Source organism: Macaca thibetana, chromosome 10, assembly GCF_024542745.1.
Source record: "Macaca thibetana thibetana isolate TM-01 chromosome 10, ASM2454274v1, whole genome shotgun sequence".
Classification (NCBI taxonomy): Eukaryota; Metazoa; Chordata; class Mammalia; order Primates; family Cercopithecidae; genus Macaca; species Macaca thibetana.
Window position 1 is genome coordinate 67,092,024 of NC_065587.1, and position 17,923 is coordinate 67,109,946.

Here is a 17,923-nt window from a genome sequence, read left to right on the forward strand (position 1 = left end):
TAATGATCATTAATTAAGGAACATTAACCACAGTAAAAGATAACATTTACTTACTTTGTCAACACCCATTCTCTTAAAACCCGCTTGTAGTATTTTGAAGTTCTGGATGTACTCGTGTTCTAGCTTAGCCTGGAATTTCACTTTCTTCAAGGCAATGGAGCCAGGGAACAGCATGTCCATAAACTGACAATAGGCAGCCCCTGAATGAACAGCAGCAACAGAAAAATGCAATTAAAGAAGCAGGGTGAACTTCTTCCCAGACCCACTTAAACCAAATACAATTTTAAAAGCTGTGAAGTAGATCTACAAAAACCAAAAGCTTCACTGATTTCATGTGAAGTCAATTTTTAAAATCTATAACAAGACTGTGGTTTTCACCCCATATATTCTACAACGTACTTGCAACCCAGACGTCTGTAACAAGGAGAAAAGGAATGTTTCTACAAAATTTTAAAACTCCTGTTCTTTATTGGTAATCATCATGACAATAAAATGACCACTAGAAAGATAAATGAATGCCCAAAATACAGAAAAGATAACAGAAGTGACATTTTCTGATTTTTCACAAAGATATACCCTCCTCTTCATGAGGGGATTTCCAAGATCCATCCTTGATCTAGTTTAAAAAACTTTTTTTTCCCCTAAGATGTCTGACTCCCTGGGCTTTTTACATCTCTAAATACATTTAACCTATCATTTCTTTTCTTCTTTTTTGTTGAAACAGGGTCTCACTGTCGCCCAGGCTGGAGTGCAGTGGTACAATCTCAGCTCACTGCAACTTCTGCCTCCAAGGCTCAAGTGATCCTCCCACCTCAGCCTCTGGAGTAGCTGGGACTATAGGCTCGTGTGACAAACGCCCAATTAGTTTTTTATTCTTTTTGTAGAGCACCCGGCCAACCCGTCATTTAATTAACAAAGCTGAATAGAAGACATTTTTGTGCTCCTCTATTAAATTTTTTGGTTTTGTTTTGTTTTTTTGAGACAGAGTCTTGCTCCGTCACCAAACTGGGGTGCAGTGGCACAATCTCGGCTCACCGCAACCTCCACCTCCTGAGTTCAAGCAATTCTCCTGCCTCAGCCTCCCGAGTAGCTAGGATTACAGGCATCCACCACTACGCCCAGCTAATTTTTTGTATTTTCAGTAAAGACAGAGTTTCACCATGTTGGCCAGGCTGGTCTCGAACTCCTGATCTTGTGATTCACCTGCCTCGGCCTCCCAAAGTGCTGGGATTACAGACGTGAGCCACCGCGCCCAAATTTTTTTTTTTTTTTTTTTTAAGACTTACCATGGCCAAGCGCAGTGGCTCACACCTGTAATCCCAGCACTTTGGGAGGCCACAGCGGGCATATCACCTGAGGTCAGAAGTTCGAGACCAGCCTGACCAACATGGTGAAACCCTGTCTCTAGTAAAAATACAAAATTAGCCGGCTGTGGTGGCGCATGCCTGTGCCCGTAATCCCAGCTATTCGGACGGCTGTGGAAGGAGAATCGCTTGAACCTGGGAGGTGGAGGTTGCAGTGAGCCGAGATCATGCCATTGCACTTCAGCCTGGGCAACAAGAGTGAAACTCTGGGCCAGGCGCGGTGGCTCACACCTGTAATCCCAGCACCTTGGGAGGCCGAGGCGGGCAGATCACCTAAGGTCAGGAGTTCGAGATCAGCCTGACCAACATGGAGAAACTCCGTCTCTACTAAAAATATAAAATTAGCCAGGCATGGTGGTGCATGCCTATAATCCCAGCTACTCGGGAGGCTGAGGCAGGAGAATCGCTTGAACCTGGGAGGTGGAAGTCGTGGTGAGCCGAGATTGCACCATTGCACTCCAACCTGGGCAACAAGAGCAAAACTCTGTCTCTGGAAAAAAAAAAAAAGAAAGAAAAAAAAAAATTATCCAGGCATGGTGGTGGCGCATGCCTATAGTCCTAGCTACTCAGAAAGATGAGGTGGAAGGATCACCTGAGCCTGAGAGGTTGAGGCTGCAGTAAGCCATGATCAGGCCACTACACTGTCTCAAAAAAAAGAAAAAAGAGCAAAACTCAGGCTCAAAAGTAAATAAAGACTATGATAAGGCCAGGCACAGTGGCTTATGCCTGTAATCTCAGCACTTTGGAAGCAGGTGGATCGCTTGAGTCCAGAAGTTTGAGACCAGCCTGGGCAACATGGTGAAACCCTGTCTCTACAAAAAATACCAAAATTAGCTTGGGGTGTTGGCATGCCCTTTTCATTCCAGTTACTCAGGAGGCTGAGGTGGGAGGATCACTTGAGCCCAGGAGGTTGAGACTGCAGTGAGCCATGATCGCATCACTGCACTCTGGCCTGGGGGACAGAGAGAGACCTCGTCCCAAAAAAAAAAAAGAGACTGCTATAATAAATTATTGTAATATTTCATCCCATTTCATTCCTTCCCCCATTTGCCCATGTTTTTTTCCAAAAAGTGTTTTATTAGTGCTTAAACTTTTTGGAAGATTATTTCTCTAATGCCTACAAACTGAGCTCTCCTAAATCAGAGCAGGCTTCACTGTGTACTTTACTGCCCTTCCAAAGTTAATTTGCCAACGGAACAAGCTTGGGAAGCTAAACCAGTGGCTAAACAGTAAGTGATCTGCAGAATTCAAGACTGCCATAAAATGCATATTCAACTTACTTGAGGTCAGGCCAAACCAGTTCTCTGCTGGTTCCAGCATTCAGTTACCATTATTTTCGGAAATTCAACATAAAGACAGCAGGGGTACTTCAGTGACCAGAGTGACATTTTTAGTAGAAAGGATCTTCAGAAGGTTAAGGCCTTGATTTTTGAGGTGACTGATTTATTTACTCATCCAACAAAAGTACACTGAGGGCATTTTTTTGCTTTCTTATTTTTTTTGAAATGGAATTTCGCTCTTGTTGCCCAGGCTGGGGTGCAATGGTACGATCTTGGCTCACTGCAACCTCCACCTCCCAGGTTCAAGCAATTCTCCTGCCTCAGCCTCCCGAGTAGCTGCAATGCAGGCATGCGCCACCCTGCCTGGCTAATTTTGTATTTTTAGTAGAGATGGGGCTTCTCCATGTTCGACAGGCTGGTCTCAAACTTCCGACCTTGGGTGATCTGAGTGCCTCGGCCTCCCAAAGTGCTGGGATAACAGGCGTGAGCTACCGCGCCCGGACAAACCAACTTTTTTTTAAAAACCCAAACAGAAGACAATCTATTAAGCAACTATATCCACAGTGCTATTTTACCCAGTACTATTTTATGCAATTAAAAAAAAAAAATTGGCCAAGTACAGTGGCTCACACCTGTAATTCCAACACTTTGGAAGGCCAGGGTGGGCAGATCACCTGACGTAAGGAGATTGAGACCAGCCTGACCAACATGGTGAAACCCCACCTCTATTAAAAATACAAAAAAATTGGCCAGGCGTGGTGGCATATGGTGTAGTCCCAGCTGCTCGGGAACCTGAGGCAGGAGAATCACTTGAACCCGGGAGGTGGAGGTTGCAGTGAGCCAAGATCGCACCATTCATTGCACTCCAGTCTGGGAGACAGAGCAAGACTCCACCTCAAAAAAAAAAAAAAAAAAAGGGTAACGATTTATACATGAAACTGGTTACCAAAATTGTACAGGAATAAAAAAAACAAAAATTCCCCTATTTCTAAAAAGAGAATCAATTACATCAATATTGGCATCCAGTCCTCCTGACAGACTTTTATGCGAGTATGATTCTCTTCATATTTCTTTTTCTCTTTTAGAGACAGGGTTTTGTCATGTTGCCCAGGCTGGTCTCAAACTCCTGGGCTCAGGTGATCCTCTCATTTCGGCCTCCCAAAGTGCTGGATTACAGACGTGAGCTACCACAAGACCTAACTATTCATAACCAGAAGAAAATGAGCTTCCTATCTTCTGTTTTGTTTTGCTTTAAGTAAAGCAAGGGAAAAATCAAGGAGGTGCTTGAAGACTTAGGCAAAAATGTTTGAAGAGGCCAGGCGCGGTGGCTCACACCTGTAATCCCAGCATTTTGGGAGGCCGAGGCAGGCGGATCACAAGGTCAGGAGATCGAGACCATCCTGGCTAACACGGTGAAACCCCATCTCTACTAAAAATACAAAAAAATTAGCCAGGTGTGGTGGTTGGTGCCTGCAGTCCCAGCTACTCCGGAGGCTGATGCAGGAGAATGGTATGAACCCGGGGGGCAGAGCTTGTAGTGAGCGGAGATCTCGCCACTGCACTCCAGCCTGGGTGACAGAGCGAGACTCTGCCTCAAAAAAAAAAAAGTTTGAAGAAATACTTCCTTGATCAGAAGTGTGACTTGATAAAACTAGTACCTCAGAAAGGCTCCAGACTTACTCAATATAAAAGGGAAGGTGGGGGCTGGGAACTTAGAGGGAACTTAGTGTTCGTTCCTTCAGTAAGGAGGCCACTGCCAGCAGCGGTGAGCAATCTGAAAAGGGGCTGGATCTAGAAGATCCTTCAGAAGACAAATAAAACTGTGAATTAGCCTCAAAAGATGCTTCTCAGGCCTGGGACACTGGAAGAAAAGGTGGAATCATTGCTCCAAATGGAGTACCTGGAAAAAGGAGCAAGCCTGAGAAGAAAACAAAGCTGGGATTTTAAGTAATGACAGGCAGGGCAAAAGTATCCCATAAACAGAAACATCAGACCAGATCTGAGCTGAGGGAGGCCTGGTTAGGGGTGTGATAACACACTCTCAGAGCAGGAGGACCATGGCATTAGCAGTGCAGCAGAAACAAGATCGCCAAGCTGTCTTACATGAACTCAAGGGCTGTCAGGGCCCCACATTAAGCTGAGGAGAAAGGAACCTCCCATTTGCCTGGGAACATCAACACCTTTGCTGCGAAGGAACCCATAAAGGAGGCCAGGCTGGAGGGAGAAGACAAAGAGAAGGGGAAAGCCAAATACATGCAGTGAGGCCCTCTACATGTGCAGAGGACCAAGCTGTGCCCTTGAGAAAATGCAGAGGGGCTTGAATATGGAATGCAACACACGAACAATTCACAAAAGCAACCTGTACTCCTTTTCTGACAAAAGCAAGCTCTCATAAAAATCATTCTCTTTGACCAGGATTTTCCTCATGATGACTATCTTTCCAAAATACTTGATAACTACCTCTCCAAACTACGGAGACTACAGAATGTATTAATGAATCTTGAAACAACCTGCCAACTCTTCACTGAAAGCTATCCTTGCCTAATCTCCCTCTACCATAACCAAGCAAAGGCTCAGCTCACTGTTGGGGGTACGGGAGCCCATTGTCAACAAAATTTGGCCACTTCAAGGCAGCCGGCTGATTAACACAGGACCTCAGCACTTTGCCCTCTCAAGGAAGAAACTTATTCCTACTTTGTAAAGCTGTGTTTGGTGGAGAACTCTGGTCCGCTAGATCCTCTGCGCAACAGAGCTAGGAGGGATCTGGCACCAGCGTCAAAAGCACCTGGAATTCTCCTTGGGCCTCAGTAAGCACAAGGAGTGGAGGAGCCTCACTTTCTCTGACTCCAATCCCCTGGCAGCGGGCCTTCTTCAGAGAGACAATGTTTGTGTCTCATCCTGTCTGCTCTCGTACTGGAAGCAAGACCTCATTTTCTAAACACCAACGTGAAACACAATGCAACCAACTACATACTCCAAGAGACATCCTATACAGCTTTCTTTTTTTTTTCTTTTGAGATGGAGTCTTGCTTTTTCACCCAGGTTGGAGTGCAGTGGCACAATCTTGGCTCACTGCAACCTCCATCTCCTGGGTTTATGTAATTCTCCTGCCTCAGCCTCCCAAGTAGCTGGGATTACAGGCATGCGCCACCACGCCTAGCTAATTTTTGTATTTTTAGTAGAGATAGAGTTTCACCATATTGGTCAGGCTGCTCTTGAACTCCCAACCTCAAGTGATCCACCCACCTCAGCCTCCCAAAGTGCTGGGATTACAGGCGTGAGCCACCACGCCCGGCCTCTATATGGCTTTCAAGAAGACTAGTTAAGAACGAGCAAGTTTGTTTACAAATCACAGTTAAGTGTCCTGCACTTACCCTTGCCTACTGGGAAAAAGCACTTTATCTGGGAAAAGTAGCAGACATCAGCCAAAACTGACATACCACCCAGGCGCAGTGGCTCACACCTGTCTAGGACTTTGAGAGGCCGAGGTGGGCGGATTACAACGTCAGGAGTTTGAGACCAGCCTGACCAACATGGTGAAGCCCCGTCTCCACTAAAAATACAAAAATTACAGGTGGTGAGCACCCGTAATCCCAGCCACTCAGGAGGCTGAGGCAGAAGAATCCCTTGAACCTGGGAGGCGGAAATTGCAGTCAGCCAAGATCACTCCACTGTACAGCAGCCTGGGTGACAAAGCGAGACTCAGTCTCCAAAAGAAAAAAACATAACTGACAAACCTCACAGATTTTATAGTGAAACAGAATCACTGTAACTATATGTAATTTACATTTGTAATTTACATTTGTTTAATCCCCTCCAAATGTTTCTCTAAAAGATATAACATATATGCACCAGGATGTATGTGGGCTGTGTGCTCAGAAAGATCTGGTTCAAAACCAGGTTCTGTAATACATAAGCTGTGCCATATATTACAGGGTCAGTCTCCTCATCTGTAAAAGGAGGATGTGCCCCCACCAAATGACCTGCACTCATTTGCAGGGTCTGGCACACAATCAGTATCTGAGAGCTGTTATTATAGGTGATTCTCACACTGGCCAACAAGTAGGCCAGGTATCGCTGCCCCAGTTCACAGATGAAGAACTAAAACATTAAGGGTCTTGTCAAAAGTCACATGGCTCAGAGCAGACTGAAGCCTCTTTATGCCCAGTCCTGTCTGCAACAGCTCCCTGCCTGAATGAGATAAACCTAGAGCCCGATCAGCACATACACAACTTATCTAAACATTCAAGATCACATTTTTCAATTAACTAACTGAAAGAGACTTTGGAATATATTTACAGAAAGAGGTAAATTTTAGACAGAATTGCTGGTGAAAAAGTTGGCTCCAGTGAAAACTAGGATGACCTCATACCCACATTAGTCACAGATCACAGGTCAAACAAGTGCTTTAAAAGCCTCACACAAATGGGGATAGGGAAATAAATAATGAGGAAACCAATAGAAAATGGTGGGGGGGACACAGCACAGATCTAAGGCTAACAACCTGTTGTCTATGATCAACAAAGTAATTAATGCTGAATAAACACAACTCTTGGGCACCATGTGTTACTCTACAGCTTCACACGTAGTCTCCATCTGACCATCTGTAAAATCAAGATTAAATACACCTCACCAAGGAAATAACAAGACAAGCCAATGAAACTAAGACCGAGACCAGGACCCCAGCTACAAAATAAGGGCAGAAGCTGAACTCAAAAAAATAAATAAATAAAAAATTCTATAAGCAATGGCAATTTTTTTTTTTTTTTTAGACGGAGTCTCGCTCTGTCACCCAGGCTGGAGTGCAGTGGTGCCATCTCGGCTCACTGCAACCTCCGCCTCCCAGGTTCAAGTGATTCTCCTGCCTCAGCCTCCCAGGTAGCTGGACTACAGGTATGTGCCACCACACCCGGCTAATTTTTTGTATTTTTAGTAGAGACGGTGTCTCACTATGTTGATCAGGCTAGTCTCAAACTCCTGACCTCATGATCCACCCGCCTTGGCCTCCCAACGTGCTGAGATTACAGGCGTGAGCCACCGCACCCAGCCAAGCAAAGGCAATAATTTAAGATCGATCCAGGGCAGGCACAGTGGCTCAGGAATAGTGAGTGAATAGTAGCCGGCTTGAATAGTGGAATTATAAGTTGGTTTTTTTTTGGTTTTTTTTGGATACAGAGTTTCACTCTTGTTGCCCAGGCTGGAGTGCAATGGTGTGATCTCGGCTCATCGCAACCTCTGCCTCCCGGGTCCCGGTTCAAGCAGTTCTCCTGCCTCAGCCTCCTGAGTAGCTGGGATTACAGGCATGCGCCACCACACCCAGCTAATTTTTGTATTTTTAGTAGAGATGGGGTTTCACCATGTTGGCCAGGATGGTCTCAATCTCCTGACCTCGTGATCCGCCCGCCTCGGCCTCCCAAAGTACTGGGATTACAGGCGTGAGCCACCGCACCGACATAAGGCATTTTTTATTTTCTTCTTTCTAGTTTCCCACGTCATACAATTAGCATATATAGAAAGAGACCATATTTTTGCTCTTGCTTTAAATCATTACTTCTTTCTTGTTTTTTTGAGACAGTCTCGCTCTTATCACCCAGGATGGAGTACAGTGGCATGATCTTTGCTCACTGTGATCTCCGCCGCCCGGGTTCAAGCGATTCTCCTGCCTCAGCCTCCAGAGTAGCTGGGATTACAGGCGCCTGCCACCATCCCTGGCTAATTTTTTTTGTAGTTTTAGTAGAGACAGGGTTTCACCATGTTGACCAGGTTGGTCTTGAACTCCTGACCTCAGGTGATCTGCCTGCCTCGGCCTTCCAAAATGCTAGGATTACAAGTGTGAGCCACCACACCCAGTCTTTAAATCATTACATCTTTGTCAAATTGTTGTTAAACAGTAGTTCCATAAAATTGTGGCTGAAATGACACTTGCCTGACTTTGATCTTGTGCTTCTTGTGAATAAGAAATGCCACTGATGAACTAACATAAAACTAGAACAGTTTTACGTTAGTAGTTAGTACAGACAGTAGTTAGTACAATTACTGTCCTCAAATAAAACATGAAATCTGGATGCACAATAATAGACACCAAGAAGTCGGGGCTGAGCTCCAGGCCTCAGAATGCAGTCTCTAGAGCAGAAGATGGTGGATCTGCAAGCGAGAGCATACTCTTTATTTAAGTTTAGTTCTGGCCAGGCACAGTGGCTCATGCCTGTAATCCCAGCACTTTGGGAGACTGAGGCAGGCAGATCATTTGAGGTCAGGAGTTCGACCTCATGGTGAAACCCCGTCTCCACCAAAAATACAAAAAAATTAGCAGGGTGTGGTGGTGCGCAACTGTAGTCCCAGGTACTCGGGAGGCTAAAGTAGAAGAATCGCTTGAACTTGGGAGGCGAAGGTTGCAGTGAGCCAAGATTGCACCACTGCACTCCAGCCTGGGTAACAGAGCCAGACCCCATCTCAAAAATAAAATAATAAACAATAAAAAAAGGCAGGGCACGGTGGTTCATGCCTGTAATCCCAGCACTTTGGGAGGCTGAGGCAGGTGGATCACGAGGTCAGGAGATCGAGACCATCCTGACTAACATGGTGAAACCCCATCTCTACTAAAAAAAAAAACACAAAAAAATTAGCCAGGTGTGGTGGCGGGCACCTGTAGTACCAGCTACTTGGGAGACTGAGGCAGGAGAATGGCGAGAACGTGGGAACCGGAGCTTGCAGTGAGCCAAGATCACGCCACTGCACTCCAGCCTGGGCAACAGAGCAAGACTCCGTATCCAAAAAAAAAAAAAAAGTATAGTTTCTTTTTGAAGCAGAAGCAAAGGCAGAGCTGAGAGGAAGAAACAGGGTGGCCCTAACAAAGACCCTGAACCTCTCTGTGTGGCTTTGTAGTCAGATACAGGCCTTCACATTCCTGAAAAACCTACAGGCTTTCCTAGAAAAATGATCTAGATGATTTGTCTTACCTGAGCACAACTGCTCGATCTTTGTCAGATTCAACTGCAGAGACTCATTGATCCAAGCCAGCATGTCATGTCGACTTAGGTTATCACTGGTCACTGACGTTGAGTATACGTTCACTGCCATCTTCTAAAGCATGGGAGGAAAAAAGAAGGGCCCATGTTACAGTAGGAATGCCAGTAAGGGCAAGTGTTTCCTAGAGAGTCACCAAGAGCAAACCTGCAGGAACACTCAATTTTACTTTTATTTTTATTTTTTTTGAGACAGAATCACACTCTTTTGTTGCCCAGGCTGGAGCACAGTGGCGCGACCTTGGCTCACTGTAACCTCCTGAGTTCAAGTGATTTTCCTGCCTCAGCCTCCCGAGTAGCTGGGATTACAGGTGTGCACCACCACACCCAGCTAATCTTTGTATTTTTAGTAGGGATGGTGTTTCTCCATGTTAGCCAGGCTGGTCTTGAACTACTGGCCTCAGATGATCCGCTCACCTTGGCCTCCCAAAGTTCTGGGATTACAGGTGTGAGCCACCACGCCCAACCTAGGAACACTGAATTTTTCAGCCTCACCTTCTTCCCCAAGAGGCCAAACGAAACCTGGCCACAGAACCTGGATTTCCGCATACAAACACGACCTGAAATGAACTGTGCAACACTAGTCGGCCTAAAATTGAGGCCCCATTTTAATGTGATTAATATACAATTCTAAACTACAAGAGGCATTAAATAAGGGGATGAGTAAGTGCTTTATGATGGGAGGCAGATGCACAAACGAGAATGCTTTCCGTTTAGAAAACATCAACCCAAGCTTACCTATTAAGCTATCAAAATGGGCCGGGCACGGTGGCTCACCCCTGTAATCCCAGCACTTTTGGACGCTGAGGCGGGTGGATCACGAGGTCAGGAGATCGAGACCATCCTGGCTAACACGGTGAAACTCCATCTCTACTAAAAATACAAAAAATTAGCCAGGCGTGGTGGCAGGCGCCTGTAGTCCCAGCTACTCTGGAGGCTAAGGCAGGAGAATGGCATGAACTCGGGAGGCGGAGATTGCGGTGAGCTGAGATTGCGCCACTGCACTCCAGCCTGGGCGACAGAGTGAGACTCCATCTCAAAAAAAAAAAAAAAAAAAGATATCAAAATGTTTACAATTTTCTTCAGATTTTTTTTTTTTTGCTTGTTTTTGAGATGGAGTCTTGCTCTGTTGCCCAGATTGGAGTGCAATGGCACAATCTCAGCTCACTGCAACCTCCGCCTCCCAGGTTCAAGTGATTCTCCTGCCTCAGCCTCTCAAGTACCTAGGATTACAAGCGCACGCCACCACGCCCGGCTAATTTTTTGTATTTTTAGTAGAGAGAGGATTCCAGCATGTTGGCCACGCTGGTCTCGAACTCCTGACCTCAGGTGATCCACCCACCTCGGTCTCCCAAAGCACTGAGATTACAGGCATGAGCCACCACGCCTGGCCCAATTTTTATTAATTCCTGTTTATAGTTTTCACTACTTCCCAAATTTTCCTTAAAGGCTATACTAGGCCAGGCACACTGGCACATACATGCCTGTAATCCCAGCACTTTGGGACGCTGAGGTAGGAGGATCACCTGAGTCCAAGAGGTTGAGGCTGCAGTGAGCCATGTTCACAGGACTGCACTGCAGCCTGGGCGACACAGTGAGATCCTATCTCAAAAAAATAAATAAATAAAATAAATAATTTCATAATTGAAAAAGCAAATCAGCTTTTCAACACCTAGATATAAAAAAAGCAGTATCAAATGACCTTACAAGTGAAGAATCCTTGTAGTTAATTCTCTGCAGAGCTACCTGGGGATGGTAGGGCATCTGAGAGCCTAAGTGCCAGAAGCTTCACAGACACTTGTTTAACCCTGACAGCCCTCTGCAAGGTTCACTTCATGTTCCTCATTTTACAGGTGAGGACAAGAGAAGCCCTCGGGGTTGGCAGGCAAGCCTGCCCAGCCCCAGCCTCCACATTCTCTTCCCTCCCTTTCCTGCTAGGCTTTCAAATTCAAAACAATAAACACACAGCAATGAGTCTAATTTTCAAATGCTAGTAAACGTGGGTGTTATTGTCTATGAGCACCAGTTTAGTCAACCCTCACTCATTCTACAAATGTCTACCAGCTCTACCACGTGCTAGGCACTGTTCTAGGGATCAGGAAACAGAGAAGCAAGAGACAAGGTGCCTGTCCACAGGGAGTTCACATTCTAGTGGTGCAAAGTCTGATACTGACCAAATACACCAACAAACATCATTTCATACCAACCACTTATGCAACGGGGTTTAGGGAATGTGGTCAGAGGAAGCCTCTCTGAGGTGAACAGGTGAGCTTAAGGATCAGAAGGAAGTAGCTACATGAAGCTGTAGAGATAGGGCATTCCAGCCCAGCCAGCAACAGGAAGAGCAGAACCTGAGGTGGGAACAGAAGTCAAGAGGCCAGACCATGAACGGGCTCTGCAGACTATGGGAAGGAATTAGGATTTTATTCTATTAAGAAATCCACTGTCGGGTTTGTTTTTGAGGTAGGGTGTCACTCTGTCATCCAGGCTGGAGTGCAATGGCACAATCACGGCTCACCGCAGCCCTGACTTCCCAGGCTCAAGCCATCCTCCTGACTCAGCTTCCCAAGTAGCTGGGACTACAGATGGTCACCACCAAGCCCAGCTAATTTTTCAATTTTTTTGTAGAGACCAGGTCTCATTTTGTGGCCCAGGCTCAAGCGATCCTCCGCCTCAGCCTCCCAAGGTGCTGGGATTACAGGCATGAGCCACCACACTCAGGCACTTTCAGGTTTTAAGTGGGGTAGAATCTTCTCTCATTACAGTTTGAAAAAGATCACACTGACTGCTAGTAGAGAACAGACAGCAGGGAGGGAAGACTCAAGATAAAAGCAGGCTAATCCAGATTTAAATCAAATCCCTGGGCAGTCACCATGAGGACACACAATAAAATACCAGATATTTCATAGTGACCTAGACACTTACAATTTTCTTCATTTCATAAGACAGCAACATTACCAGTGGGGAGGGGCAGGGGAAAGATGCAGAGCAATTTGGAACAACCCTGAGATTCTAGCCCTTTGCTCTCTTCTGGTACTTCGTTCCCTCCACCTAGTGACTAGTATAGAGTTGGTCTTTCCACATCGGTCTCCTGCACTAAGCTGCTGCAAGGCCTCCTGAGTCACCAAGCTACAGAATGTGACAGCCAGAAGAGGCAAATCCATCCATCCAGTCCCCTTTTTATGGGGTGACTGAGGTCTGTAGAGGTCAGTAACTTGTCAGGTCTGTGTCCCCTCACATCCCCCAGGCACTTCATAGTTAGTGTCTCGCACATAGCAAGCACTCACTACTTGCTTTCAGGTTGGCAGAACAGTGTCAAAGAAAAATGTATCTATATAAACTTGTCAGAAAGCAAATCATCAACAGTCTTACACTCCCCAAATCAGCTGATAAAACCATGTTATGCAAGACACCAACACAATTTAGTTACTGACTCCACTGGGAAATTAATCCCTATGTTTCCAGAGCAACTCATTCGAACCTTTATGACAGGAATTGCCACAATGAATTGTTACTATCTTGTTATTTCTGAACCATTCTGGAACCAGATTTGGGCCAGGAGGCAATCCACTCGATGCAAATAGCTGAGGATTTCAAGCCAGGAGGACATGGGTTTGAATGTGAGGCAGTCACTCATTAGTTGTGTGATCTTAGGCAAGTTAAACTTAAACTCAATGTACCTCAGTTACAAGTTAAAGCCACCTATCTGAAAAGGGTCAAAGAAGGGTTTAAATTAGATAAGGTACATAAAATATTTGGCATGGCATCTAATTTAAGAGGCATTAAACAAACAAGATGTAGGGTAGGGACCTTGTCTCATTCATCCTCCTATCTCCAGTGCCAAAAACAGTGCGCCTGAGACCTGCCAGCACTATCTCGCATGGAGATGCACTGCAACAGTCTTCAAATGTGTCTGTGTCAATCTGTTCTTACACAGCAAACCAGAGAGAATGTTCTGAATCACAAATCAGAGCAAGAGTCTCCCTTGTTTAAAAATCCCTGAATGAACAAAATACCGTGTGCAAAATCAGGTACCAAGCAGAGACATTCAAACAAAAAAACATGGTCCCAGCTGAGCACTTGTAATCTATTAAAGCAACATTCCTATATATACTGTACTGAGTGCATCATGCTGCCATAAACTCTAAGCAGCTGGTAAAGCCACGTCTGTCTCCTGACCACACCCCAGCTCAAAAAACGTTAATGGCCTTTCATCATCATATAATTTAAAACTTTCATTAGCAGTACATTAATACCTGGTCGCACGTGCTCCACCAACGCTGCAACCACTAAATACATGGATTAGGCACGATGTGGATGTGCAATAAACATCCACGGACTCAATCAATTAATTGGCTCCTCCTGACAGTCAAAACAGAGCTCCAGCTCATCCTTCCTTCACAATTCCATCACTGGCAGCCACGGAAGACCCATGACTACCACGCAAATCTCACCCTTACAAGGCTTCCTGATCCAGGTTTCCACCACCATGAAAAAGCTCCCTCAAGCCTACCCAGGGATCTCTCTTCCTTCAGCAGCTCTCCTAGCAAGATCCCAAATCTATACAAATTCAACGCTGGCTCTACAGCACTCTATTACTTTCAAGGCACCACACTGAGCCCTATGCAAAGACAGGGAAGAGATGCCACCAGAAAGGAGCCATGTGACCCTGGGCAAGTCACTTAATCTTCCTGCACCACAAACGGCTCATCCTGTAAAATGGGTAAAACAGCACCTCTGCACAAAGTGGTGGTGAGGATTAAACGAGAATCTACATGAAAACACTTAAGCGAAAGGTGCATCACGTCCTAAGCTTCCCTACGTGCCTAAAACTGTGCTTGGCACTTTGACACACCACCACAAAGGGCACATCTGGATCTGTAGCTCTGGACCTTAGGAAGAAAGTGTAATAAAGACGTTAAGAGCCTAGACACTTAAGTCTCAGGCGTGGGTTCAGCCACTTGCTGGGCTGCATAAGACACCCCACCTCTCAGAGTCTCAGACCCCTCATTTGTAAAATGAAAGTAATTTCTCTTGCCGGGGGCGGTGGCTCACGCCTGTAATCCCAACACTGTAGAGGCCGAAGGGGGCAGATCACTTGAGGTCAGGAGTTCGAGAACAGCCTGGCCAACATGGTGAAACCTCGTCTCTACTAAAAATACAAAAATTAGCCGGACGTGGTGGCACACGCCTGTAATCCCAACTACTCCGGAGGCTGAGACACCAGAATCGCTTGAACCCGGTAGGCGGAGGTTGCACTGAGCCGAGATGGCGCCACTGCACGCCCGGGCGACAGAATAAAACTCCGCTTCAAAAAAAAAAAAAGAGGAAGAAAATAATCTCTCTTAAAGACAGTATTAAAAGACACAAAGCCACATGGAGCACTTAACATAGTGCCTGACACAGAACAAGTGCCCAACTAACAAAGAGCCGCTATTATCATTACTACTGTTAGTGACATGCCATCAGAGAAGTGGATGCCCGGCCTAGCATAACCTCCCTCAATGAGCCTCAGGATCCTCATCCCCAAAATGGGGCAGAGGTCAAGCTCTGCCCTGCGGCATCCGAGGACAACTGTGAAGCAGGGACTGAACTAGCACTGTTGATACCATCCTGTTATATTGTCCTCCTGTTCATCACAATGTGGATTCCTGGAGAGCAAATCTTTGCTCCCGGGAAAACAGCCAGGGTTTATTTAGCTCGGTGCCCAACACCTAGTGGGCACTCAATAAACACACTGAAGAAAGCAGGGAGTCCAAGAGCTGGCTTACTTTTTGCCATACATCGCGCTAAGAGTTTAATGTGGATAGTATTACTGTCCTCGTTTTACAGATGAGGAAGCTGAGGTCCAGAGCGGTTAAAGCACCTGTCCAAAGTCACACCGCACGGAACCCAACCCAGGTCTGAATCCACCACCCGATCTTCCGGTCCTCAAGCGACACGGCCTCCTACAATGTGGGTCCCAAGAGCTCCCAGGACGGCCCACCACGCCCACACCCTCCCAGGGCCCAACCACCCCAGGACCTCCAGCCGCGGCAGCGCAGGGACCACACCTCAGCGGCGGCCCAGAACCCCCACACCACGGAGCAGCAGCCCCCACTTCCGGCCCGAGACCCCGCCCCCCTGAGCACAGCGCAGAGCGCGCCCCCAGGCCCAGCCCGCGCGCGCCGGGTCACGGCCCCGCCCTTCCCCCACCCGGCTCGCCAAAGCACCGCCGTATGGAACTGGCCAGGCGCCGCCCGTAGGGCCTGCCCGCGCACGCCCGGCTTTGGCCCACGCGGGCGCCCCCACAGCCGCACTCCCCCGGGCCCGCTGGCCGGCTCACCGGCTCTCAGAAGAACCGCGTCCACTACCCGCAACCGGCTCCGGTTCCGTCTTCGTCTCGTTCAAACCGCCAGACCCCGCCCGCCCGCCCGCGCGATGACCTCACACGCACCCCCCCTCCCGTTACGCGCCGACGTAAAGGCTCGTCATCCTCCGCCGGCTCCTTTTATAGAGAGAGACTCAGCCGCGCGCCGGGGGCGGAGCTCGGCCTCTGATCGACAGAACGGGAGCCGAGAAGCGGGGCCCCGACCGCCGGGGCGACTGCGGCACGTGGTCGGCCGCAGCCAATGAGATCCCGCCTCGGCCCGGTGTGACTCTTTCGGTGACAAAATCCCTATGGCAGTAGCCAAAAAGAAAATTGCTTTTACAATGAATTTTTTTTTTCTTAGAGATGTATGGAGGTCTCGCTCTGGTGCCCAGGGTGGTCTCGAACTCTTGGCCTCAAGCGATCCTCCTGCCTTAGCCTCCCAAAGCGCTGGGATAACAGGCGTGAGCCACCGCGCCCAGCCTTACAATTAATTTCTGTAAGAATGGGTTACTGAATAATAACGATACCTGACAGACACTTTGGGGAAAGGCTTAGAAGTCAACGTTCTGGGCCGGATGCGGTGGCTCACGCCTTTAATCCTAGCACTTTTGGGGGCCCAGGTGGGAGAATCACCTGAGGTCAGGAGTTCGAGACCAGCCTGGCCAACATGGTGAACCCCCATCTCTACTAAAAATCAAAACTTAGGCCAGGCGCGGTGGCTCAAGCCTGTAATCCCAGCACTTTGGGAGGCCGAGACGGGCGGATCACGTGGTCAGGAGATTGAGCCCATCCTGGCTAACACGGTGAAACCCCATCTCTACTAAAAAATACATAAAACTAGCTGGGCGAGGTGGCGGGCGCCTGTAGTCCCAGCTACTCGGGAGGCTGAGGCAGGAGAATGGCGTAAACCCGGGAGGCGGAGCTTGCAGTGAGCTGAGATCCAGCCACTGCACCCCAGCCTGGGCAACAGAGCAAGACTCCATCTCAAAAAAAAAAAAAAAATCTAAACTTAGCCAGGCGTGGTGGCACGCGCCTGTAATCCCAGCTACTTGGGAAGCTAAGGCAGGAGAATCACTTGAACCTGGGAGACAGAGGTGGCAGTGAGGTGAGACTGTACCACCGCACTCCAGCCTGGGCGACAGAGCAAGACTCTGTCCCAAAAAAAAAAAAAAAGTCAACGTTCTGTGATGCCCCCCCTCAACATCTGTAATATCATGTGGCATATTTTCTTAGTACCATAAGAAGGCATCTTGTACCTTTACTGTCTGTCTTCTGTGAAGTCCACAGAAGCAAGAGCCTCCTCAGTCCTGTTCCAGGTTGTTTCCCAGTTCCTATACATACATTCTCTCTTGCCCGTTCCTTTTTTTTTTTTTTTTTTTTTAAGAGATGGGGTCTCGCCATGTTGCCCAGGCTGGACTGGTCTCTTGGGCTCAAGAGATCCACCTGCATCGGCCTCTCAAAGTGCCGCGATAACAGGCGTGAGCTACCACACCTGGCCCTTACATTCTCAAGAGAGCCTTGGCTGAAGGAGGAACTGGGCCAGGCGTGGTGGCTCACGCCTGTAATCCCAACACTTTGGGAGGCCAAGGCAGATGAATTACCCGAGGTCAGGAGTTGGAGACCAGCCTGGCCAACATGGCGAAACCCCATCTCTACTAAAAATGCAAAGCTTAGCTGGGCATGGTGGTGGACACCTGTAATCCCAGCTACTTGGGAGGCTGAGGCAGGAGAATCACTTGAACCTGGGAGGCGGAGGTTGCAGTGAGACTTTGTCTTAAAAAAAAAAAAAGAAGAAAAAAAAGAGGAACTGCACCACTTTACAGCAGAAAGAAACTGAGGAGGCCGGGCGCGGTGGCTCAAGCCTGTAATCCCAGCACTTTGGGAGGCCGAGACGGATGGATC

General features: G+C 47.5%; 2 protein-coding genes across 3 annotated transcripts in view; one reads left to right on the forward strand and one right to left on the reverse strand.

Moving 5' to 3' along the window:
* The window catches only part of MAPRE1 (microtubule associated protein RP/EB family member 1), a 32,894-nt gene extending 16,760 nt beyond the window's left edge, over positions 1 to 16,134 (reverse strand). Inside the window, exons 1-3 of one of the 2 annotated variants that reach the window (XM_050807285.1) lie at positions 15,995 to 16,134; positions 9,604 to 9,727; positions 55 to 200 (exon numbers count right to left, since the gene is read on the reverse strand). In XM_050807285.1, the coding sequence (XP_050663242.1) occupies positions 55 to 200; positions 9,604 to 9,724 (267 nt within the window). In that variant the 5' untranslated portion in view covers positions 9,725 to 9,727; positions 15,995 to 16,134. Of the gene's footprint in view, positions 1 to 54; positions 201 to 9,603; positions 9,728 to 15,921 lie in introns of both variants that reach the window. The other variant, XM_050807286.1, reaches the window with a different exon arrangement.
* Positions 1 to 17,923, forward strand: part of COMMD7 (COMM domain containing 7) — a 319,129-nt gene that overhangs the window by 186,516 nt on the left and 114,690 nt on the right. The window lies entirely within an intron of this gene.